The 25,985-nt window shown below is 45.5% G+C and overlaps 1 protein-coding gene across 1 annotated transcript in view; it reads right to left on the reverse strand.

Moving 5' to 3' along the window:
- The window catches only part of Optix (optix), a 51,840-nt gene extending 33,173 nt beyond the window's left edge, over positions 1-18,667 (reverse strand). Inside the window, exon 1 of the mRNA XM_031978685.2 lies at positions 17,239-18,667. Within this exon, the coding sequence (XP_031834545.1) occupies positions 17,239-17,882 (644 nt within the window). The 5' untranslated portion in view covers positions 17,883-18,667. The remainder of the gene's footprint in view (positions 1-17,238) is intronic.
- Between the last annotated feature and the right edge of the window lie 7,318 nt (positions 18,668-25,985).

Consider the following 25,985-nt stretch of genomic DNA (forward strand, 5'->3'; position numbering starts at 1 on the left):
TCGCGTCGTGGCCGGCCGACGATAATCTGGGAAACACCGAGTACGGTATTATACTTTATAATAGAAGGCGTACGATGGTCGCGCGGGCTGAGGCGTGCGGGCGAACGGGGCGGTTCTGGAGGAGGGTGGAGAGAGGGGCGAGGTGAAAAAAGGGAACGAAACGAGGGAATCGACGCCGACATTCAATTTTCTTGCCGGCGGGCCAGCACGTACGAGAAAAAGCGTGTTCGAAGGTGGGGTTCCTCGACGGAAAAAGTCGTCCTGGTAGGCCGTACCAGGTCGAAGGCTCTTTTATGCCACGCGAACTGCTACGTTCGACGCGTAATGAAGACGTATTATTTAATGTACGTGTTCCCCGGCCGACCGGCCGGCAAGTCCACGGAGCCGCCATTGTATGCTTTACACACCGTAATCGTCGAATTTATCGCGGCTGAAACACTCTTGCCGTGGAAATTTTCACGAGAACATTGCTGCCCTGTGTATTTACACGCGTGTACTTCATGCTCCGCGGGGCCTCCCTCTTTCCGCCTTTTCTGCAACGTTTCACGGCCGATTACCGTTTGACTTCGATGGGTTCTTCAGTCGTTGAGCTCAAGAGGATTAATTTCTCAAGTTTCTGATTTACCGAGCTGGCGAGCGTTATTTTAAAGTGTATATTTATCATCCAATAGTAATATGTTTTCCATCAATTCGAGTGATGGCATATTCGTATTTCTGAAATTTAATGTCAAAGTCTTCGCCGTGATATGATATTATACGCTTAGGAATTAAAGACTTATTGACCAAAGCGATTACCTACAGTTTTACTCGACACCGCCGCCATTTTTCCGGCTTAGTTTTTCTCTATTTATTTCCCATTTAACCAGTTCACTGTGTTTGACGAGTATACACGTCATCGTAAAGCTTGACATGATACTAATTCTTTCAGCGATGAATTTTTTATTTTTTCACATAAACATGTAATTCTTCTTTGTTTCGCTTTGATATTTCATTAAAATATACTCTACGTGCATTCATCCTGCGTTCGACGAGTACTCGCTCCATTTTTCGATTTTATTACGCGCAGAACGAGAGGTTCTTCCAACTGAATTCCACAGTTAACTGGTTAAAGTGGAATCGTTCCTGTTCCCTTATTTATTACACGCGAATTAGAACGTCACAAAAATCAGAACGAACAATTCCTTCAATGTTCCACCGGCTTAACGGTTCGTCGCGGCGAGAGGCTTCACGACTCGATACCCTGTTTATTCGACTCGACATCGAGTCGACGCGTCGTCCGTGGGGGCGACAAAAGGAGTGGCGGTACACGGGGGACAACGGTGAAGCGTGAAAAGGAGAAAAACAAAGCGCATCTCACGGGAGGACCACCGTCGAATCGAGTGTCACTTGTCTTCGGCGCGTCGAGCATGTTCCCCCCTCGACCCCCGGTGTTCGCCCCGAGCACTCGTCGAGTGCGTTCGCCAAGGGGGAGAACCGGTCAAATCGATACAGTGTTTTGTTTTAAGTGACGTTAAAAGGGTCGCGCGCGGGACAAAACACACGGACCGGCCGCCCACCCCCGCACTGCATCCTTTCATCGGTTTTTCCTTCATTTCACGATTCCGACGCGTTTCCTTATCAATGAGCCATTGTCCTTGGCCAGGACGAATCAGGTTCCTTCCACGGAAATGTTGGAAACGCCCGTAGTTCCCACATCAAGTAAAACCATTGCATCGTACCTATAACTACATGCGAGCATGGCAAACAACAGCTTTTGTTTCGATAAAACCGAGCGCCGGCTCGTCGACGATTCGATTCGTCGCGGGCGGATTCATTTTATTCCATGTTCCTCTTTTTATCGCTGCCGTTTCACGCGTCCCCGCATGGAAAGGCCACAGCATATTAAGTATGAATAAACTCGTCGATATAAAATATGCACGCACTCCCGCGCGGGGGGAATGGAGATTCGCGGAACACTGGTGGCGCGGGCAGAAGTCGCGCGCGCAATTTTCCGTCCCTTTTGTATCGGGCTGGGCCGCCGGATAATACCGTTGATAATTTTTTCCATTTACAAAACGTTACAAAACAAACGGCTTGGCCTTTGGTGCGCTGGCCCACGAACAGGCCGGCCGACCGGGACGTGCGCGCCCTTCGATCAAAGCGTCGGAGCATTGTGACGAGGAAACACGAATTCCTGGTCTGGAAACGAGTGTTTTAACAACCCTCCTCCGCCTCCGCCGCCTCCATACCCCACGGCCCCATGGTTCCCCCTCGCGGACCCCCCGGAGCCCGGCCACGGCTCTCAAAATCTATTTTCATCGCCGGACAGATGTAACTTCGCTCTCTCGTGGCAGTGCCGCGTGCATCGATCGTCAGATGTCTCCATCCCCCTTCCTCTCAACCCTCGCTCATTCTCATTCTCTCTTTCTCTCTTCGTTCCTCCTCCTACCCCCTCCCACAATTCTCTCTCTTCAATCTGCAGTCAATTGTTTCCAGCTAAACTGTTTGCCTTTCAGTCGGCACCCTTTTGCCGCACGGCACCGTCTATTTGCTCCGTTTAATGTGCCGCGCGCTTTCGAGACTCGCCGAATTTTCCGGCGACATCGAGAGAGAGAGAGAGAGAATGAGAGGATGAGAGAGGGAGAGAGAGGAAGAGAAAGAACGAGAGAACACGGAACAGAGGGCGCGGAAGGACGGTGAAAGACTGCCGCTGTCGTTTTCCAGCGAGGGGCGAACGACGAGTGGAAGAAAGTTTCTAGGGGGATGGAAAGAGGCTCGCCGCACCGCGAATCACGGAATAAATTCACGGGAATACGTGTGGAATTGCGTTAAATGTCTTATGCCCGGGATCGCGATAGTCTTCCGAGGCTTTGGGGCTGGAAATTTTGGCGACGGGAATGGAGAGGACCGAAGTTGTTATCTCGGTTTGAATGTAGAATTTCAGATCGATAAAGAATATTTTTCGGTGTGCTCGTATCCCCGCTGTGAAACTTGTTAAAATCAAAACTACTGAATTCTCGAATTACCGAAAAAAGTGATTACGTGAAATTTATATACATATTTTCTGGAATAAAAAATATTACAGGCGATTTTTGAATAATCAAGTGAAAAAAACATTAAAAATGACAAATGATTATTGAATAGCAGGGTACAGAAACTTGTTAAAAGTAAAAAACCACGATATACGGTTTCAGAATGGCGACTCCCAAATCGCTCAGTAACACGGTTTCCAATAATATGTAATCAATTAATCGTATCGTTGACGGACAACTAATTTCTCATTGATACATGCTTTACTCGTTCAAGCGTTACCAGAAAATGAATTGTGTTAATACACGGACGAAATGATTTTCGGTGGCCGCAAGATTGGTCCAGACGGTGTTTGTTAGTCATTAGTTTTTTTCAGCCTGTACAGGAGGGGAGGGGGACAGAAACGAGCCGCGTAATTACGACTATAAGTTCCACGTCTTGTACTCTAGTCGGGTACGATGAAATTAAGACGGCACCGCGATAGGTTTTCAATTCGAAAACAATTAATCACCGCCGCCTCCCGCGCGTCCGGGCCTTATCCAGTAACGGCTTAATTATAAAACAATCACGCTCCGCCGGGGCACCGGTACATGTAAAAGGCGATCGGGATGCGAACGAGCCTCTCCTGCTCGAATATGTGCTAAATCATCTACTGGTCGTTTGTTGGCAGGTACCGGGGCCGCCTCCTGGTGTAACTATCAGCCGTGGGGGCCAAGAAACGAGAGACGATGCCTTCGATACTCCTCGACGATATAATCCGCTCTCGTTTCTCCTCAATTCACCAAGACGGGTACCGGTGAATGGGTGCGGGCTTCGTTATTTTTAGCGAGCGGAACTTCCACTGAATTTTAATTACCATGTGGATGGAACTACACTCGATGGAAACGTTCCGCAGTGGTTTTTTTTCAACAAAGAAATCAATTTCCCTGACTGAACCGTATCGTTCGTTGATGTTCCATTGATTTGATGTAATGCTCATGCTGTTAAACGCCAATCTGATTTTAGTTGAATTTGTTTTTGATAATATAGTTTACGGTGTCGTTGCGCGATTGATCGCAGAAGGTAAAATGTTTTGATTAAATTACTTTTGAATTATGTACGTTCTCGGGTTAACTGTGATTGCAAAGATATTTTAAAGTAAGACTGTAAACGTGTTGGTTAAATGTGGTGACATCTTTTTTGTTCTGCCTTTTTATGCATCGGAAAAACAGTGGAAACGATCGTAAATTAAGATAAAACGTTTTTCAACGATTGTATAGCCTTCTTCTGTTACTGACGTAACAAACGAACGCTTCGAATATATAATGCTTTCTGGGACACCGTAATAAATGTTGGTAAACGCACTGTCGCAGACGACGAGCGCAATAATGAGAACTGTTATATAACTAAGATATTAGGCGGCATTCGAGTGTTTAGATCCGGAACAGGCGTCGGTAACTTCGAGCTGCAAAACAATTTAGTTATCTGCTTCTCGTCAGTCGGGAATAAAAAGCTAGAAAAAAGTAATGGAGTAGTTAGACGTGTCAAATACGCGATTTCTTGCGTAGAAACGTGAATTTTGCGGGATTGAATGAAGGACTGTGCAACCGACAACCATTGGTAATATACGTCAAAGTGGAATAGCGATCGTCATAGCAAGCCCTACTGTTTCGTACATAACGTAAAAATAATTATCCATCGAGTTTACACTTTTTCACCTTATATCGTAACGTTTAACATCCAATTCTTATTGTCAATTTTCCATTATTTCTCTTTTTCTATTATATTCTTCAGATATTCTATTTTCACCCTTATTCCAGTTTCACTCTCCTGATCATGTTTCAAATCACTTTCCATTTATCCAATTCATATAATTATCCCCACTAAACACGACGCAACAAACAAATCCACAACAATAAATTCTAATCTCCAAAGTCGAAACTACTCTATCATCGAAACACCGAGCCCCGATCATTTCGTAAGGGTTAAAGTTTAAAACGGCCATGGAATCGAGCGTCAGCTTTTCCGTCCGGTCCGAAAACCGAATCACCGATCGGCACGCATCGATTCCCGTAAACCTATCTCCGCGAGGCACTCTACTGCGACGATATATTCCGAAAAAATCGAAAAAAAGGAAAAACGGGCCGAAGGTCCCCGATACAAAACAAGTTCATCGATCCTATCCGATCTCCTCCGGTAACCGAAGTCGCCCTGTTCCTTTCTACGCTTACACGCGTTGCATCGATCCAGAGGCGAAGGGATGCGGTTGGGTGGCCAGGGGGCTGTGCAGAGGGGGGGAACGCGCGACGAAATCGTATATTCGGTAGAAAGTTTAGAAAACGCTGCCGCCAGGGATCCCTCTGGTCCTCGGTCGTAAGGTGGATATCCATGGTAATCAGGATGATCGATATCTCTTGGCTAAGGTCTCTGCCTCCCTGTCTCGCTCCCTGTGCCACGGCACCGCTGTCTTACTCCCGATCTTCTTCATTCATGCTCGAGGAATTCCTTCTGTTTACGAGTTCCTGAAGATCGCGGGCCCCCCTGACCGCTAAACCGTCTCGTGGTCAGATTGTCAGCCGCTTAATTAACCGTGAAACGAGCGAGGGGTAGCCGGACACCATAGACGAGACCGCACGATGGCAGGACATTCGATACACCCCCGAAACTCTTCTGTTCGAGAGTCCAGCAACCGTGGCTCGGAGGGACGGAGAGGGAACGAGAGATCGCCGGGAACACGAGGGAGGAGAGGACGGAGCCGGCAGAGAGCAGAAGGCCGAGGGGAGCAGTGGCTCTACACGAGGTAGTCCTTGGAGAGCAAACGTTAGGTAGGTTGCTCGAACCAGGTAACCGGACACCCTGATCACGGACCGTTGGAACTCTATATCACAGGTGGTAGTGGCTGTGTACAAAGGTCCTCTGACTGTCAAAGATGCTCTTTTTTCTGCTCGTTCTCTCTCCGTATCTCTCTCTTTCCTCTTCTGAGTCTATTCTAAGAAACGCTTCTCGCGGAGATCGTTACGGTAATAGACTGTTTAGGTGAATGGTTTCGTTACGTTCGGCTAGTTGAATCTCGGTGCTCGAGTTCCACCAGGGAATCGGGTGTCGTTAAAGGACCAATGATCCCCGAGAGTCGTCGTCGCCGTCGCAGGGCCAAGTTTCCTAGTTGGCGACCGACCCCGTAGCTGCTGCCGGTGACGTTAATTGATTTGTAGCTCAATCGATTAGCGTAATACTGCGCCTCTCCGCGCTGGTGTGATGTTTCCAGGAATCTTCGCCATTGAATTCGGATAATGATTCTCGTGTGCGAGGACACGGTGTTGGTGAACGATGGAATACTAGTTTCGTTAGAGGTTAATACTCTCTATGTTATCCAGTATGATTTGAAAATGTGACGATTGATGTCATTCAACAGTGATTTAGTTCTTTTCGCAGGTGCAGGCGCTTTTTGGTAAAATAATTATGGTGAATAGATAATTGTGATCTTCGTAGGGAATTACGAAGATATAGAAGTAGCAGCTTGAAGTGTTCATCCAGAACTTTAAAATTGAATTGGACATCTAGATTGATATTTCTTCAGTTTCTATCTATCCGACAGAAATAAGATAGGAGTGATTTCAACAATGTCCCCATGTTGGTGCCCGCATCGTTAATTATCCGACGGTAGCCGCTGTCGCGGTGCTCGTGTAACGAGCAGTGTCAGGTGATCGAAGCTCGTTTCAGGGGATCGGTTGGCAGCCGGTGCAGGTTGGCGAACACGTGGTGCACGCCATGCGTCGGTACCTTTTTCGAGGTTACTCAATATCATGCGGTACGCTATGCCTCTGATTCATTGCTCGTTACGCGTACTTTGACACCCTGGCCAATCAAATTACTGTGACTCTTTCCACAACGTTGTTCCATTTACCGAAATTAACTTTATCGACAGATATTTCGATTCTGGACTCTTCCTGCGACGAATTTTATATTTTATTTCCGCCATCTGAAATGGGCTTCAAACGAATTACTGAACTCCTGGAGATCTATAAAATTCTTTATCGCGAGTGTAATCTCGAAGTTGAAATGAGAATATAGATAGCATCTGTAAGATAGATCTTGGACACGTTTAACTGACGAAGAATTACTAGTGAATCTTATGCACAACTAGCATTTTCCTGTACCGTTCTTATTTTGCATTAATTGGAATCTTCACCGACCAGATTGAATGAACACATCAGTAAAATGGTACACTTGTAGTCAGTACCCTTGATGTCTAATGCGCTTTGTACAATATAAATCGCGCTACAAATATGAGCATGAAGATTCACAGTTGATCGGTAAGCAAAATCGGAAGCAGAAGTCGAGTCCGTATCACGATTGCGTTTCGCTATACTTCATTTCCAGGTCCAGGAACAATAGAGCTGTCGAGAGACAGAGGGCATATCGGTTACCTGGTGCACTCTTTTCAACGCCTTCCACTGGTTCCTCCCTCCCGCTCGAAATCTCCTCTTTCTTGATTCCTTCCTTCCTCTTCTCCTTTTTTTTCTCCTCGCTGGAACTCTTTCACCGTTTGCAACCGCGTCCTCCTTCCACGTTCGAGATCCTCCGCTCGACCGGACCGTACCTTCTTTTCAGCGCGCATAATACGCTCCTTTAGCCTCCTAATGAGCGGCAATTACGGTGTCTCTACGGCTAACGATCAGTGACGATCGATGATCCCTCTTCCCGCGGAGGGAGAGCACGCCCTCCGTGAACCGGCGGTCATTTGTTCGCACCGTGGAACGAAACAAGGAAGCTTGTAGGTGCGCGCCACGGTAAACGCGTTCCCCGCTGAATGAATCGAAGGTCGCGCGCGGGGGAGATGCGATCGAAGGCGTGAGAGATCGGGAATGAACGATCCGTCCATCAAACAGACAGCCAGCGTGGCCGACACGAGGCGCCTGCTCTGAGTTTTCTTGTATTCGATCATCTAAATGCTAGTTCGTCGGCAGCTACACGAGATGATAAATATTAGGTAGCAGGGAATCAAGTCCAATTTTGTTTGGTGAAGATTAGTAGTATTGTACTACTGTTATTATAAATACTGTTATACTAAAAATTATATACTAACGATTAATATATTTTAAAGAGTTAAATCTCTACTTTTGATTCTTCTGTTTCTAAAGATTTTAAGAAATATTCAGCGAACATCACGAGATAGCCAAAAATTATACACAATCAAGGTCCGGCACAGGCTAAATATAATTCCTCAATGAACGATGGAAGGTCGATCCTCCGTCGAAGCATAGGTTCAACTGAAATTAACCTTCGCGCAAATGACAATGCATTCGGTCGGTCGGTCACGCAGAGTGCATTCGCGGTTTAATATTAGCCGCGCGATTAAACCGTCACGCGACCGAATTATTTATATCCGGGGGATCGATAATTCGGGAGTGCGGCCGTACCGATTCACCATGTAATGGATACCAAAAAAGCATCCCTTCTTCGCGAGTTACGCCTATATCGCCGGGTATCACGAAGAACGACGTTAGAGTAGTTCGACATCGAATGGAAAGCCATTGTGTTCGTCTGAAAACGATCCTGGTTGCCGAAAGTGTATAGATGTCCGTCACGAAACGGAGAAGCTTCGTGGCTCGTTCCTGTCCAGGACAAAGGGCCTAGGAACACTGGCCGAAGCGTTAACTGCAGGATACCAGGAGAACGGAGGGCCGAAACGCGAGAAATTGCCGGATGCACATCACCGAACGATTCCGTGTCCGAATCAATATCACCGTACGAATTAGTAGCTTGCGGTCCAATATCTCACCCTAATATTTCGGCCCCTCCTGTGACCCCGCGGTCCGCGCTTCCCCATCGGCGCTACCGCGATCGGCAAGGGGAACCCCCACGGCGACGCCGTGAAAACAGTCACCAGGCGTCGGTCTCTGCGTCGACGAAACAAACACCCGACCGTCGCGGAAACAAGTAACAACATAGCCACGTCAATTACCCGTTTCTACGATTTCTTTCGCGGCCGCCGGACACAGTGCCACCCAATTACAACGTTGATGTGTCTCGATGATGCGATTTTAGACACGGAGGTCCTGCGATTGAAGTGGTGATCCTGGGAGATCACTGGGATAATCGAGAAATGTGGCTGTTTCAGAAATTGATTGTGAGGTGTTGAGTGATCTTATGGGAAGTTTGTCTTGGTGGAAAGACGTTTTAGTCGATAGGACCACTTTATCTTGAATTAGCGTTGATATTTTGATACTATTGCTACGATTATAGGGATCACGTTCAAATTTCTGTAAGTGTTGAAAAGGGACCTGTCACCGGTGACTATAAAACAAACTCGCAACACTCTATTTTCAGTCGAAGACGCCTTGGACCACTGAACTTCTCCGACAAAAATACGGTACACGCTTCAATGTAACCAGATTAAAAAGATAGCCTCGAGCGGGTATATACAAGATCGAGTCCTCTCAAGAGCGGTACACAAGCTTCTTGTTCCGAGGATCAGTTTCTTTCCGGTAACCCAGATCTCGCTGTGTCAAATGGAAGTTGATCACCGAAGGTTCTTATAACCGGTGTCGAAGCGATCGGCAAGAAGCCAACGCGCAAGGAGCAACGGAGATGCTGGAAGGTGGCTCGCTAAACCGACACGGCAGATCGGTGTGAATCTTTAACGAGTCCTGTCAAACGAACGTGTTTTCGGTGGCCCTTATTAATTCACCGTTTTTCCCGGCGGTCTCGTTTCACCCGGCGGACGCGCACGAAATTTCTTGCGGTTCGGGCCGCGCGGCCATCGCCGAGGGCACCATCAATCACGTTACATCATGACAGGGCTTTGACAAAAAGCTGCCACGCGAATTCCGTGGCCACCCCGGGAGACCTCGGGTCCGGTAATACCGGGGAATTCTTTTCTCCCATGGCTTCCTGAATATCGTACAGAATGTCGAAATACGGAATCATTAGTAAACCGGCTAGCACGATCCGCCGGCGATCCTCTTTCTCCCTTTCTTCTTTGCTTTCGCTTCTCTTTCTCCTTGACTGCCGGCCATCCGGGTAATCTATCACGAAGGGCTCGTGCGAGCAGGTGTCATGGCGGCCGGGCCGCTAATGATCCTGGACATCCAACGTGGAATTAATCATTGCCTTTGTCTCTCTTGTCTCTCCCCCTCCCTCTCGCCCTTCTTTACCCCCATATGGTTTTTGCCGTCGTGAGTCGTACGCAAGAGACGCCGCGGCTTTTCGGTCCCGGGTTCTCTCTTGCAAATCGCGTGCCCTCGGCCGCTTTGGTCATTATCGTCGTTAATTCGCCGGCCATAAATGACCGCCGGTTTCGATGGCTGACGGCATCTAAACGATCGCCGCGCGACAGGAACACCGCGGCCACGACGAGAGATTTGTCACGGAGAACGGTAATTACCCACCTGTACAAGGTTTCGCTGTTCGCTGCTGGGTAATTGAAAAACGCCGGGAAGAAGAAGAAAATATATCCACCGTTGTCCCGTTATATGCTTGACGGTGAAAAAGATGGTACCGCGAAAAAAGGTAATATCTCTTCCACCCAAATGGACAAAACGAATCATTTTGTTAAGTATCTGGAAATCGGGACTCCAGGGTAATGGTTAGAAGGGAATGGAACCGATATTGGAATCGATAAAACTGAAATTCGTGATTCATTGTGGGAAATGATCTTGAGTCGATCTTCCATCTTTGAAATCGCAACTTGCGTCGTCAACTTGTTGGTACTTTATCTCTATCAACGAAATGCACGCCAGTAGATGCCGTACAAATGATGAAAAGGCAGAACCAAATCAATTTTGCAATCAAGTCGAGGAATGATAAGTAGTAGGCATTAAGTAGTAGAAGACACCGATTACGTTATCATTCCGCTGCTTCCCGGTTCCACAGTTGGACGACTCGAAACATTTTAATTCCGAACCCAACTGAGGATACTGCAAATTCCTCACCGCGATGAGAGTCGCCGAGTACTTCTGACTTTTCGTTCAGCTCAACTGACATCCGAGGAATCGATCGAGTCGAAGAAAGCTGGCAATTTTCCCGGTCGGACGCGCCGTTCAGAACCGGAATTCTGTTCGTCCCGTCAGACAGCTGTCGCCTAAGCAGAGAAGAGCAGCCCCGACGAGAAAAGACACCGAGGACGGGACGATGCCTTTTCGCGACGGTAGATTGCGCAATGCCGATGACATTCGCGTCTTCTATATTCCATCCTGGTTTCGGGTCATCAAGATAACGGAGGATGCCTCGGACCGACGCTCGGCCATCGTTGCACCGGTCGAGATGCATTCCTGGGATAATGATTGGCGCTGGATCCTCGCTCGCTGGAGGAAACGGCTCGTCCAGAACGTCTCTGAGAGCTTCACTCGGCCGATTACTAAAAACTCCTACTAAACCTTCGCGTGTTCTCGTATTAAAAAAACGAACTCGATACTTCCGCGATTGGACTATCGAGTTTCTAGCGATCTAACGGATGCTTCGCTGCCTCAACGCTATTGTTCTCTACGTCACCGGTTTGCAACGCTAAGTTTCTACTGACAGTCGTTTACTCTTGTAAATAGAATTCTATAACCTCTAGATTTTTAGCTGTTAGACTTCTGATAACGGTTTTAAACTGAACAGTATTCTTTTGAAATCGGTATGAAACACTTTGTACCTTAACATGATTCTGCTCTAATATAGTTAGAAGATTGGAGAAATCCCTGTGACGGCACGATATTGTCAAAGATAAGTGCACAAAATAAAAGAAAACAGGAAACGTAAAGTCAATTGCTACGAATGTTAAGTGAATAAACGAACAAAATTAAACAGCAGCATCGAACGTGCTAGCCAATTACCAGAAACACGAAAAGACCCGAGGAGGTGTGGTGTATAACGATTTCTCGAGCTCAACGAATCGTGTCACTCGTCGCGGCGAATGGAGAAGAAGGAAAAGCTCCGTGGATTCGTTTGCCACAAAGGGGGAAAAGAAGGAAGTCGGCGCCACCCCAAGATTCCGATGGAACGGAACGAGAAAGACTCGGCTGGTAGGGTGGAGCGAACGAGGTGGAAGCCAGACGGGATCTGCGTGGAAACGCAAACAGCGCGGCTCTCTAATACACCGGGGACTTTATCAAAATCTGGTAACTTCAGAAGCGAAGGCAACTGCGAAAGAGGAGAGGTGAAACACGTTCGGCTAAGCCACCCCCGAAAAGCCGGCGTCGCGGAGGGTTGTTGAGGTCGTTATCCCCTCCACCTCTCTTTTCGCGTCCCTACGGAAAGCTTCTCGCCGCTCCGAGAGGTTCCCCGACATCTTCTCCGATGTAACGCTCTTGGAAATTTGTATTCGAGTTACAAACGGGTTTGTACACCGGGAGGAGCCCGGTAGCTGGGCGTGAACCCCGCGACTACCGCTACCAACGATATCCCGAAACGTCGCAGTTTGATATTTCATCTCCGCGAAAGAAAGATGATACAAAATCCCTTGAACGTGCAACCATTTCGAGACTTGTTTTTCGATTTTAAACAGTAAGTTCGGTTTTCTTTTGACCCTTCCCTAAATCAACCAACAAAGTTCTGCATCTGCACGGACATTCGTCGATAATCTTAAACCCTTTGCACTCGATAGTTCTTCACTAGAAACACTTGCAACATTTTCTGATGAAATACATTCTTTGAAGCTAACTAATGAGAAGGCATACATAAATTAAGAAACAAAGCTACTTTATTGAAATGTTTCATATGTTAATAATAACACTTTATAACTTTGCTGTATCAAATCAAATGGCGACCAAGAGTCACCTCTCGAGAGTCAACTACGCTATAATAACGCAAAGAATCCAAAGAATCATCTGAAAATATCCCCGCAGTACCGGCGATCTCAACCAAACGAACTCAGCTATTCAAGCTTCTCGAAGCTCTTCGCATCGGACACCCTCCAGTAATAAAGACAAATCAGTGTTAACTGAAAACGCGTGTCGCCCCCACAAGGTTTGTCGCGCAAATTATGCGACCCGTGGTTGTTGGCCGCAGTCACCGAGGGAACTTTACGATCCGCGAGAGTTCCCGCAACGTAGCGCGTTGCGGAACGTGACCGATTGCGCTCGTACAGCGGAGAGTGCCGTGTAGGTACCAGCAGGTAGGGACAGTACGTGTCCCAGGCTCGTCCTCGTGATATATAGCCGGTGTGTAGACGCGGCACACGAACGTAATCGTTGCGCTAGCGCGACGCGAGACCGCCCCTGCTCGACAGGCACACAAATACACACAGAGAGAGATACACACATATACGTGCATACAGAAAGAGCCAAGCTTCGACTCGATGGTAGTTAGACCTGTGTTGTATGCGTGTGTACGTGTACAAGTGCGGGGTACGTGCGAGCACGGAGATTGCTCCGGGGCTTTCGGGGTTGAGCATATTGAATAACTCGCTCACTGGACCGCGAAAATATACCGCGAGGCTGCCAGTATGCGGATCGACGTTCCTGAAAGGACCTTGCAGGATCCTCGGGGCGGGCACTGTATCCTGTCTACGTGTGTCTACCTAACCCACCCCGAGCGAAATGACGACGACTACGCGCCCAGTGGAAGGAGGACTTGTCCGCGTATTACCTCCTCGCCGGGGGTTGAAAATGCATCGCGAAGGGAATCTCGTTGTGACCTAGACGCAACAAAGGGGATGCTCTCTTTTTTCCCCTTTCTTCGGACGAAATGCGCGCGGAACTTCGCGACTTTTTGATGAGAGTTATTGCTCATAGGGAAACGGGAGTCGTATGTTTCAGCGGATGTTTAGAGGAAATATATGAGAATTGTGTATAGAAACAAACGAGGTGAACATTTGGAGAACTGACCTGAGTCGTAGAATTATCAAACAAATATCTATTTCCTGGTGAAATTTCTATGTATACTTATTGATTGGAGAATCAAGAAGCTGTAGAGAATTTACAAATTATCTGTTCACAAAATGAATCATCTGTTTTGGTTAGTAGAGATCAAACCCAAAGATTTAGCGTCGAAAGACAGGCGTAGCACGGATGGCACGGATAGAAGTTGAAGAGGGATAACAATGGTATCCATATTGTACGAACATTGGCGTTCGATACTTGAATCGATATTTTTGAGAGAACGGAACGAAGCTTTCCGTCCACGCGGAGGTGGAACGTACGTAAGGGGAGGAGGTGGAGGATTCGTCCGGGGATTCGCAGGATTACGTGCAGGAAAATGTGGCTCGAGGCCAGAAATGGAATGTCGTTACGCCGGGTAACGATAGGTACGGCAACGGCCATTGTTGGATAACCTGACTGGAATACACACAACGCTTGTATCGGCGGAAATGTAAAGAGAATTGGTCATTCGGGGTATCTCGAATATCTTCGCGAGCCCATAACGAATCATAGACATCTTCCTGTCATCGTGCTCCTCCTGCCGTCTCTAATGCGTCATTGTTCACCCCCTCGTGACACCGAAGATCTCCGATAACACCGAAAATAATTCGCTGTATAAAGCAATCAAAGAGTTCTATCCAGTTAGAACAAAAATATCCTTCTATTGTTTCCAAACTTCGATTTACTTGTCTTATTTCACTTTTAATATAGAAGAAAAATATTTTCTCTGGTTCTAGAAGTGTTACAAAACTTGGATTTTGATGTACAGAAATTATAGATATCATGGAACTGTTTACAGTTGTACAAACGGCAACAGGTTCTAGTGAAATGTAAATTTCTGTTCTATAAATTGTTCCCCGTTTCTTTCGACGCGAACCGAGAATCCGGCGACAACGAGCGCACGAGTCGCAAGCCTGAAACATGTAATCTTTTTCCCGTTGCGCGGCCTCATCAAGATCAATTAGAGCAGTACAGTCGGACGATCCTTGTCCGTTAACGATATATCAATTACAGCATAGACGTCGTAGGTAATAACTATTAATGACTTCATTCGGGGCACAATAATTACGGTTGTCCGCGCGCACGATGAACAATCTGGCTCAACCAACTTTAAACAAAACAAGAAAATATATTCGTCACTCCATACTTTAGTGAAACGATCAATTATCACATACTAAATGAATTATCGAGTTTCGATGACATCGAGAAATAAGTCACAAGCTTTTCAACCTGTACCTTGAACGAGATCATCGATCCAACCCTTCGGTCCTCGCATCATCCAGCCACCTCATTTCAATTTCTATTATGAAATTTAAAATACTTTGCGCAGGAAACCCCAATATCCCGGTCAGTTAAAAAAGAATGTTATTATGATTATTTGATGACGAAACTTGAACACAATCAACCCCATTCTTTCAAAATATAGCGCAAACGTCATCTTCATAACGCTCAGCGAACCCCTTTTTACTGCTCGGAATATTATTTGGTGCGATTTTGGGAGACAAATTTTAAAAGCTACAAACGTATACAGATTTACGGTTTATTCGCAAAATAATATTTTCGATATAATATAACAATGCCTTATATCAAACAGTAAGAGTAATAAAAGTTTGCTATAAAAAAGCAATAAGTTTCTATGATTAATATTCGAACAAAAATATTGCAAAAGGCTATATGTACTTTTATAAGGTTTCTCAAAATTGGCAAGCCATATGTACAAGCAGTCAACAGAAATGTTCATATGTTACAACTCCGGTATAATAAAATCCTTTTCATTAATTCTGTAAATACGGTAACTGTTCTTACAAGGCAACCATACGTATAAGCCTGAGTTGGAGCTGCGCCGAAATAAAGTAATACTTTGTAGAAAATCGGCTTGGTTTTTCCAGGACTCATAAATTAAAAGACATTCGAGGGCCACGTACAGAGGTTTCCTCCAGTACAAGGAGAAAGATATGCCTGCGGAACGAACCGCGGGGAAAACCCATCCGGGTTTCCCTTGGCGTAAGGGAAATAATCCCGTCGCTGATAGTCGACGACAAATAGCCGAACAATATCGTCACCAGGCGTTACCTGAGATTGAGGTGCCTGAAATCGGAACGACAGGTGGTATACCCGGTTCTTCTATAATCAGTGCTCGAGCAACCAACCCCCTTAACAAGGACCAGTTGTGACTAATCGAGGGTGGAGCAGATAATCACGTATATAGCCTACTTTTATTTCAGCGTCGAGGAGCCGTATTGACAACGTTTCGCAAATTGCAGCGTTCTTATTTCGCAACCCGTTATCTTATTCTTTTGATTCACACGTTTCATGAGAGAAACTTCGTTTCTGCTTAGCGTCTCAACATTTCTCTAGGAATTATGTTTTTTAAATATATGTAGCGCTAAATTCACGTTAATTTGTACGGACTTATGGTGTCATAAATATTATTCATGTTCCTTAAAAATTTATATTAATTCTAATTGATGTAATTGATGCAAAACGTCTATAAATTTGTATATTTATCATTATCGTCGAGAGAATATCAGTAATACAGTTGTTTGAGGTTACAAACGACTGGGTAACTATCGTTAGATAGATGTATAAAGGGGTAAGGTATTTATCGGCGGCGTGGAAAGGGTGAAGATCGTTCAATAACCGGGCTCCGAATGGAGACGATACCGAAATTGACTGGGACTACATTTAGACTCGATTCCGGGCGAGACTCTTCTCCTATGCAGACGTATCCGCGGAACGAGAGCAGAGGAAAGCATCGACGAAACACAATTTGAAAGACGTAATTCGAAAATCGTTGTTCGCCCGACGGCAGCGACCCTCCGTCGGACGTCAAAATGAAATTACGCGACCCTCCAGCGTGGGGACCTTGGGGTAGGCACAAAGGCTCGTTTGCCGAGAGAGAACACGGCACAACAATCTGACTAAAGGGACCTAAACCACTAATCGTTTTGCGATTAACTTCCATTAAACGCTACTTAATCAACAAAACATTCGTACTCCTCCGACAAGCGGGAGCTGCTTAAGAATGCAATCCCAAAAAAAGGTAAATACAATAAAGAATCTCCAAAACCCATTAACAAGATCAGCTATTGGTATTACTTCCAAAATTTCAATAGCTACAACATGACGATTAATTAAAAAAGCTTATGGTGCTAACAATCGAATTCGTCGAACAGATTTTTGTCTTCGCTTCGATAGTATCATGATGATCGCAGCTCAATGTTGCCAGTGCTATGTCAGTTTATTCTACAAATTATCTACAAAGATCCTGTTCCGTCCCTTGGTAAAGACAAAACGATCAATGATTCTTTCCAAGAATCTCGCTCCAATTCTGGTTTGGAGTATTACCATCCAAGACATGCTCGCGATTCGTCGCGACACGAAGTAAAAAGTGTTGCAGACGTACCTGTTCTTCGCGGCAGCAGCCCGATCCCGTTGTCTCCTGTTCTTGAACCAATTCCCCACCTGGGTCGGCGTGAGCCCGGTGGCAGCGGCCAGTTCCCTCTTCTTGCCAGGATTCGGGTAAGGATCCTGCAGGTACCATTCTCTTAACAACGACCTGGTCCTTTCCTTGAAGCAGTGGGTCTTCTGCTCGCCGTCCCAGATCGTCCTGGGCAACGGGAATTTCTTTCGGACTCGATACTTGTCAACCGGACCAAGCGGTCTGCCGCGCAGCTTCTCAGCTTCCTGATAGTGCGCTTCTAACCACATCGCCTGGAGTTTGCCGTGCGAGTCCTTGGTGAACTTGTGCCTCTCCAAAATGGCGTACAGCTCTCTGTAATGACCCGAATGGAACGCGACGATCGCCCTCGCCCTGAGGACTGCCTCGCTCTGATTTAGTTCCTGGATGTTCGGATGAGCGACCGGCAAGCTCCAAAGGAACCTGGCTAGCCTCTCGATGTCGCCGCTCTCTTCCAGAGTTTCGCAGACGGTGGCCACCTGGCCGACGGTGAACGATAACGTCGGCAACGCGAAAACAGGGGCTGGCACTATCGGACCGTTCGCGGTGGGCGCGGCGGCACCAGTGCCCGCTGGCGCAACGGCTGACATCTCTTCACCTTCGACCTTACAATCCTCGAGATCGCGAGTCTCGCTCGGCTGTGCTCGCCTTTCAAACTCTTTAACTCGTCCTTCAGAGCATCGATCGTCCGTCACGCGAGACTCTCCGAACAGATTTATGCTTGCTTTTCGGAGTTCTCATGATGAAGCCGGGAGCATCGTACTCATCATTCACCCTGCTCCATTCGGTCACTGGACTGGTTTTATATGGAACCTCACTTCACGAACGACACTGAACGTACTCGTGGATCGCGCGGATCACTGGGCCTAGAAACGTCACCGGAAAGCTCGCGCTGGAAGAATTTCCGGTACCGGTATACGTCCAAGTGTCTCTGTCCGACGCTCCAATTCCGACTGACAAGCGGTCGGACGTGCACGTCCAGCTGTCACTTCCGTTGGACTGTTTTCTAGATGGCACTGGCCGGATCTTTGGTTAACTATTGCAAATTGACGCACGCGGCGAAAGATCGTCGACTGTGCTACAACCGGTCGCCTACGTCCATCGGACTAGCGGCGTGTCTCATCCCCGACGCAACTGTCAACCGACTCCCGGACGTAGGTAACGTTCGCCAGGTAGATATCCTCGGGGTCACCGGGCGAAAAAGTGCGGTGACGTTTTACTCCTCCTCGATGCCGTGGGGATATCACGCGAGGCCGCTGTTGCCTGGATCGTATCGGATAGCAAACTGGTTTCGTTTACAAGCCGGCATCTCGGCACCGGCCCTACCCAGCATGATACGTTTGTACGCGCCCGTTGCAACCGGGTAGTCCCGCCGGCCGCTCTTGCGACCTACCTCTACCTCCTTCTCCCTCGCACCCTCGTCCTTTCTCCCGGCCGCGAACGGTACGCGGGACAGCCGTGCGGTTGGTTGGACAGGGACAACACACGCGAGCTCGGAGGGGGGGCCAATGTAGAAGCCACGCCCACCAGCCAGACCGGGATTGGCCGGATCCCATCCACGTAGCCATGGTAACCTTTCTTTGCTCTTCCGTACACCGCCGTCCGTACTCACGTTTGTGTCGGTTTAATTATCCCTACCACGTGCTGGCCCAGCACCGCCGATCGCTCTCCCTTCTCTACATTCTCTATCCCCCACCATGGACGATCAGACGAGTTCGTCCTTCGCCCCTCCAGCCGTCTTCTACCCCTACCACGACTGATACTTCACTCCCGCTATAGCTGTCCGTCTTTAGCGCCCCACCATTCGACGCGAACAGAGACAGAGAGAGAACGATCGATGCATTCGGATGAACGCGGGATGAAGAGCGTCGACGTAGAGGGGTTGCTGCTGCTGCTGGTGCTGCTGCTGTTGGCAAGGACGGGGTGACCGGCATGATCCTCACGTTCAACTGCTGCCGTTCCCTACCTTCTGTTGCTCCTGCTGCCGTGATCTCTCCGGCGAACTGCTTTCCGCCAGACCTCGTTGATACAGGGCCCGCAAGGTCCGCGTCAACCCGCTCGCTCGCTTGCTCGGCTTTTTGGCTCCGTTCACTACCACGCGATGCCATTTTCGCCGATCGCTAACCCCGCCGCCGACACTTGTGATCGCTGCGACGGATTTGTTCGTTGTATCGCTTTTCCGGATTTGTCGACGGTTCTTTGGTTTCGTTTGCGGGAATCTTTCGGTAATGCTTGTTCCCTGTACATGTACCGTAGAACCTTGATAGATGCGCGACACTGGTGTAGAAGAGACATGAGAATATCGTGGTTGTATCGTGTAAGATCTAGTGTTGCTTATAATAATGTTAATGGTCATTTATGTTTATCGTTTATAGAATCATTGAATTTATAGGAAGATGAACCAAAATGGAGAGAATGTTAATTATACTTACAAACTATGTGAGATGAATCGCCACTGAGATTCCACTGTATTGTCCTTGAAAGGGGTGCTAAATTGTAGAGTGCACTGCATCCAGTGGTATAGTAGAGCCTCGATTCACGGAGTTGCATCTGTCGCATTCACTATGCGAATTTTAATTATCCATTAATATGAAATTTTTTATTTTTCAATAAGGCGAGATTATATAGATTACTTTATAAAATCTGAAGATAGGTATGAGACTAAAGTAAAATATTTTGCTGAAAAAATCTGTTACTTTTTCTTTGCAAAATCGAGAGGTTCTACGGGATTTGCGTTTTTCTCGCAACTTCCGTTCTCGGAATCTGCAGAATATGGTTCTGCGATATCGCCAATACGGATGGAAGCCCTCTATTGACACGCGACTAGATTTCATTTCTCGTCAAGGCGACAGGTACGTGTGTATCGAGAAACGGAGGACGCGCGACGGCGCCGAAGGCGTCTCCGTTTTATCGAGCGCGCACAGCCACCGCAGGAACTCCAGACTCGTGATAAATATTCTGATTTGTAACTCTGACGTATCCAGGCCGAAGTGTCGAGTCAGTTGTTCAGGGATATTCGACGAAGGCTTCTTTCAAAGACACTAGTTTTCGCTTCTCCCGGATTGCTTTAAACGCAACCCCTTTAATTAAGATCATGGAAGTGGTGTCGAATCACTTGCTTGCAATTTACGTGTTACTTCCTTTGCAGTTTGAGATACGTATGGTTGAAAGATAATAACGCATATATCTCTATAGATAACAGATATTCCTATTCGCCGTTTAAGATATGAAAGAACAAATTATACGGCGATTGAAAAGTGTCGGAATAATTCTGTTTAAACTCTTTAACACGCCCGTTTTCATCCGTGGTAAATTGCAAAACTAATTTTGTTAGGCAATGTATTATATAGTGCATGGTTTTGAAACCAGGTAGACAAATTTGAAACTCGGTTTGCGAATACAGTAATTTTTAGATTATTAACTACCGATCCAACTCGGTGTTCCGAAGCAGAAGTTTTCAGTGTTTATGTGGTAATTGAATTAAATAGTTTCATTGGCATAATTAATATCACAGTAAGTATAATATCACACTATGTTCGCATAAACAAAAACAGATGAATAACATAAACACAATACTTTTAAATTTTGACCAATAACCTACAGCTGTACAAAACTTTTCCAAATGAAAATAAATGTAAAGAAGATCGTCCTGACCTTCTGTGGAATATTTATTTTGGATAAGTTTCTTAGTATCGCATCACCAGGGGTGAAATAGAAGGAAATATAATCTCGGCCGGTCGATGCCGTCAATTGCTCTCGTTCGCAATCGCTCGTTCCGTTACACGATCGCCACCGGCCGATTGGCCCTAGTTAAATCGGATTACAGGAAAGCGGGATTACGAGTTTTTAGAAAGACATCATTCTCGTTCACATTCTCGTAGCTCGGCCCCTGGGTTTTTCCGGATGCGATCCGCCATCCATCCGTCTGCGTCACGTCGATCCATATACCGGTCATTACCTGATAGTCGCCTGACTAAAGGGGTTGGTACCCGGTTTCAGATTTTCAATAGCCGGCCAACGAAAGCGCCCACCATAATCTGCCGTTGCGACAATGGAGGTTTCGTGGCATTAGACCCAGATAATGATGCGACTTTGTTACCGAAGTCCACCCGAATTTATGCCACTTTAACATCGATCAAATCTCTCGTATTACATTCATGTTCCTCCGTTTCCAAATGGACGTGCTTTTCTTTTCACGCGCTTAACATAATTTTTATTATATTTCACTTTAATTTCCTATTTTATTGTTTATTCGAGCTTTTATTAAACATTATGTAACGCATAATTGTGGCAGATAATACTTTGCGTACGTGATTATGTAAATTGCATCAATTTGAACAGTGTTCCATAACAATACTTTAATTAAATAAAAATAGATGTTCAGGGTTTTACTATCAGACTTGTTAAATATACAACATCTTGTTACTGCACTGAAAGTGAATTATCTCTCTCGTTTATGTTGAATATTACTTCAGTTATAAATTTTCTGGTTACATCTATTTCCTCTATTATATCGTTATTGGACAAATACTATTGGGAATTAATTTTAATCAAATTTCCACAATACATAATCCTATCTAAGACATTATATTATCCGAAATATATATTCTAAAACAAAAAAAAACTAGATAGTAAAGTTTTTCCTTCCGAACATACAGTATCTTCTTCAAAGATTATTGTTACCCTCGCGATGGGTGAAGCAGGCTGTCTGATTATTTATACGAGTATCTATTTACAGATCCGTAACGGAACACCGGTAACCAATAGAAGATAGTATTTTGCAAGTGATTTACGATCGGTAGGTGTTCTTCGAGTCCTAGCCGACGGCTGTTTAAAATCAGGTGTAATGTTTCGAGAAGGTGATTCGTTTCAATCCGAAACACATGTTTCAGTCGCAGACCAAGGAAACTTCAGACGTGCGAAGGCCTTGGGATTTTCCCGGGGAATTCCCAAGGATACGACGACTAGGTACAGTAGAAACGAGACAATAGGGTACCAGCAGACCCCTGTTGAGACGAGTGACCGACCATCAAAATTGAAAGGTGGTAAATACTTATAGGGCCCAATTATCCACCGACTGGTGGCTTCATTCTCCTCGTGCCCAATCCATGGGAACCGAGACGCATCGATCTTTCTTTGTCTCTCTCGCTCACTCTTACCCACCCCTCTTCTTCTTTTCCACGCTGCCCACAATCAAGATTTCTTCTGTTTATTCACTCCGGTAAACGTGCTTGCTCCTTCAAAAATTCTACTGTCTATTTATCCCCAGCTAAACAGATTCCCTAAGAATATTATCTGATTTTCTGGTAAACGCATAATTAAGAAACTAGGAAATACCAGAAGACACGCGGTTCGTTTGAAAATGAAGGTTTAAGATACCGACCGTCTACAAGGATGAGAAGTATTTAAATAATGCACGTTGATAACACTATCGATGGCTGATAGTCCGCGGTAATACCCAAAATTACTGTTACAATCACGTTTCCTTATAACAGTAAAATAAATATCGCGCAAGATGAAATTCCATTTACAATAATCTTTACGTGATAAATTTGTCGTCTTGATTTCAGTGGTATAATCTCGCCACGGCGAACTATTCGAGCTTATTAAACCAGGTTTAAGAAAACCTAGGAAAGATTCGCAGCCACGGATGTGCGAACAAGTTGACGACGACTCGAATCTTTTTATTTCCAAGCGAGTCGTATTAAATCGTCAAGATCGCGACTCTTTCTTATTACGAACAATTAGCTGTAATCGATTTACTCGGACAACGGACCACGCAATCGGCTTGCGCAATCGTTAAATCCTAATTGTGGTTGCTTGTTCGCAACGACCGGGATTCTCTGTTCGATCGACCGCCCGCGGATATTAATAAATAGTTTCCGCGGTCGACGGAATATCGATAAACCTTTCAGATTGGCGTCAACGATACCGAAAAGTTATCAATAAATTTGTATCGCGGTCGAAGCGTGCGCGCGAGCGCTAGTGAATCTTAGTCATCGGATAAAATCATCAGCCACGATTCCGCTTAAGCACCGTTTCCAACGATGCCACGCGCGATATTAAAAGTTGTGGGCAAACGAGTTTCGAGCGCGATGAATTCTTCGGCAACCTTTGACCATCTTTGCCACCCGTGAATAGCTAGCAATTAGTCGACGCGTGTAATGGATAAATTCTCCGCTGATTGCGCGCTTTAGTTCCTATGCACGTGTTTGCGGTATCGCATCAACGATGCGTTTTGTATAATGCGATCACCGATGCGCGCTTGTCACCAGACCACCCTTTTCGACATTTTGGGATCGATTATACGACCAATGACAGGAGAGGGATAAATACAAAATTGTTAGAAAAAGATTTGGAGGAAAATTAGGAGATCCAAATAGGATAATCGATTTCAAAACTAGTGATTTCTTTTCTAGTCAATTTATGTCTTGTAAATATTTCCTATCAGTATGATTGTTTCGAGTAAAATTTTGTATTTGTTGCTTTAATACAATGGTTTCCATCGAGAATATTCATGACTGTGGTATAATGTAGACGGTATAATAAAGGTATTGCAGCTAATTTGTATGCATAGCGTGCAAGAACGTAGTGAAACTGTAATAAAGAATTCATATTATTTCCAATGCAACGTTACCCTTAATGAAGGCAATAAACGTGAACGTTGAACCCGTTTTTGTAGATTAGTATGAAAAAAAAGAATTTGCGCAAACATATTCGCAATTCAATAATGAAATTCACTTTGCTTAGGCAACCGGACTGCTAGTGTTCACCTAAATGCATATTTTTACAGAATAATATAGCAGACTCGTAATTTAATTTACATTTATTCACTCTACTAAGATCCTCTCACAAATGTGAATGAAACGAATGTTCCATGGAATTTCATCGCAAAATTTGTCTCTAAATGTTTTTGTTATTTGTTAGAACTATTAATTCTCTATTATATTACAGCCCGGCGTGCGAACACATGAAATTAGCGTCATATTGTGCCAAGGATCCATCGACGACGGATCTCTCACGCGATTATACGCGGCACAATGTTACAATAATTACAAATTTCATTCTCCATTATTAAGAAGCGCAAACGATAAACGTGTTTAGCGGTGAACGATCGCGCGGGACGGCCGGATGACGAATTACATTGTCGCGGAATATAATAGAATATCGCGGGCGAAATGTCTCGCAGATAAATGTCGCGATAACGACAGGTAGGCAGTGAGTATTACACCGCTCCATCATCCCACCCTCGATTATGTGGATCGATGTATCGGCAGTGTCGTTCGTTCGCTGACCAGCGGTTTCCTGCACAGACGATTTCTCCGCAACAACAGCCATTTTGTTCCGTATCGTCCCTTCTTCCGAATGTTCACCGATGCAATCACGAGTTTCACCTCTTTAACTTCTGATAAAAAAATCTCATATTCTTTAAATGAAAAATATTCTCTTTATTGTTTATTGCACTTTTATCCAGTGTCTTTATCAAATAAGTATAAAATTTCAATATCGAAGAATTAGTAAATAGTCGATAAAGATTGAATAAACAATACAAATAATCTCCTCTAATAATTTCTTACGAAAGTTTAGAAAAATGTTCTTCATTTAAAAAATTTTTATGATTCCGTTCGAGATTTTTCTGCGCGGCAGCCATTTTTCCCCTCCGTTGTCTCTTTTCCGAATCTTCACCGAAGTAAGCGTCTGGTCTCGCCCCATCCCATCGTTCCTGCAGCCCCCTAAGGAAAATCTCGCTCGGTTCTCGAGGCGAGAATTATTCGTTCTTCTTTATCACATGTTGTACTTATAACAAGCGGCGGTCATACGTGGCAACAAAGGAGCCTTCATTGAATACCATCGGGCACCGCTATTACTTTCCGCGATGAGAACTGTCAAGCCGGACTCGTTACCGAGGGTAGATTAATCACGGCTTGGAAAGAAAGGAAAATGCTGACCGGGGCGAGCGTATCGCGGATATTGTGTCCGCGCGATGCATAATGAATTACGTCGCCCCGGGCCCTCCCTTTGTTGTCAAACTCCGAATACACGAGTTCTTGGTTTCGAAGATTCGAAAGATAACCTCGGAATGGAGATTACTCTTTGGTGTGGACGAGGCTTAAATTTTCTTCTCTCCAGGACAAATGGTGTTCTATTATTATCTGATCCTTTATACGGGGTGCAACATTTATCTCGACCACCCCAAATGTTTCAATTGCTCTTGATGGTGCAAAGTAGTTTCGAATGAAATTTATAACATTCGAAGAGAAAATTTGATTATTATTAAAAGTTCAGGGTCAAGAATATATCTTTGGAAATTTTAAGATTATTGAATTTCTTTTGTTTTAAATTAGTATCTATTATGTACCTTTAGTAGCGGTTATTATGTAATAGTCAACATCATAATAAATTTAACAAACTACTAGAATATAAATTTCGGTTACTGTCAAGCAGAAAATTATTTTGTCTACACAAAATTTTAACCTATTTAATATATATCTGCTGTACAAATAGCTGAAGGTCTAAAGTGTACGTGTAATACCTCGTGTGTCACACGTCGGAATCACGCACACTGAAATTCACTTTTACAATGTTAAACCGACGAAGTCTGGCAGCAGACGTCATCACCGGGAAGAAGAAAAAATCAGTGCAGACGGAGCGCACGAGGATTACTTGTGCACCGCGTTATCGTACGGAAACGT

Source organism: Nomia melanderi, chromosome 6, assembly GCF_051020985.1.
Source record: "Nomia melanderi isolate GNS246 chromosome 6, iyNomMela1, whole genome shotgun sequence".
NCBI classification, from domain to species: Eukaryota; Metazoa; Arthropoda; class Insecta; order Hymenoptera; family Halictidae; genus Nomia; species Nomia melanderi.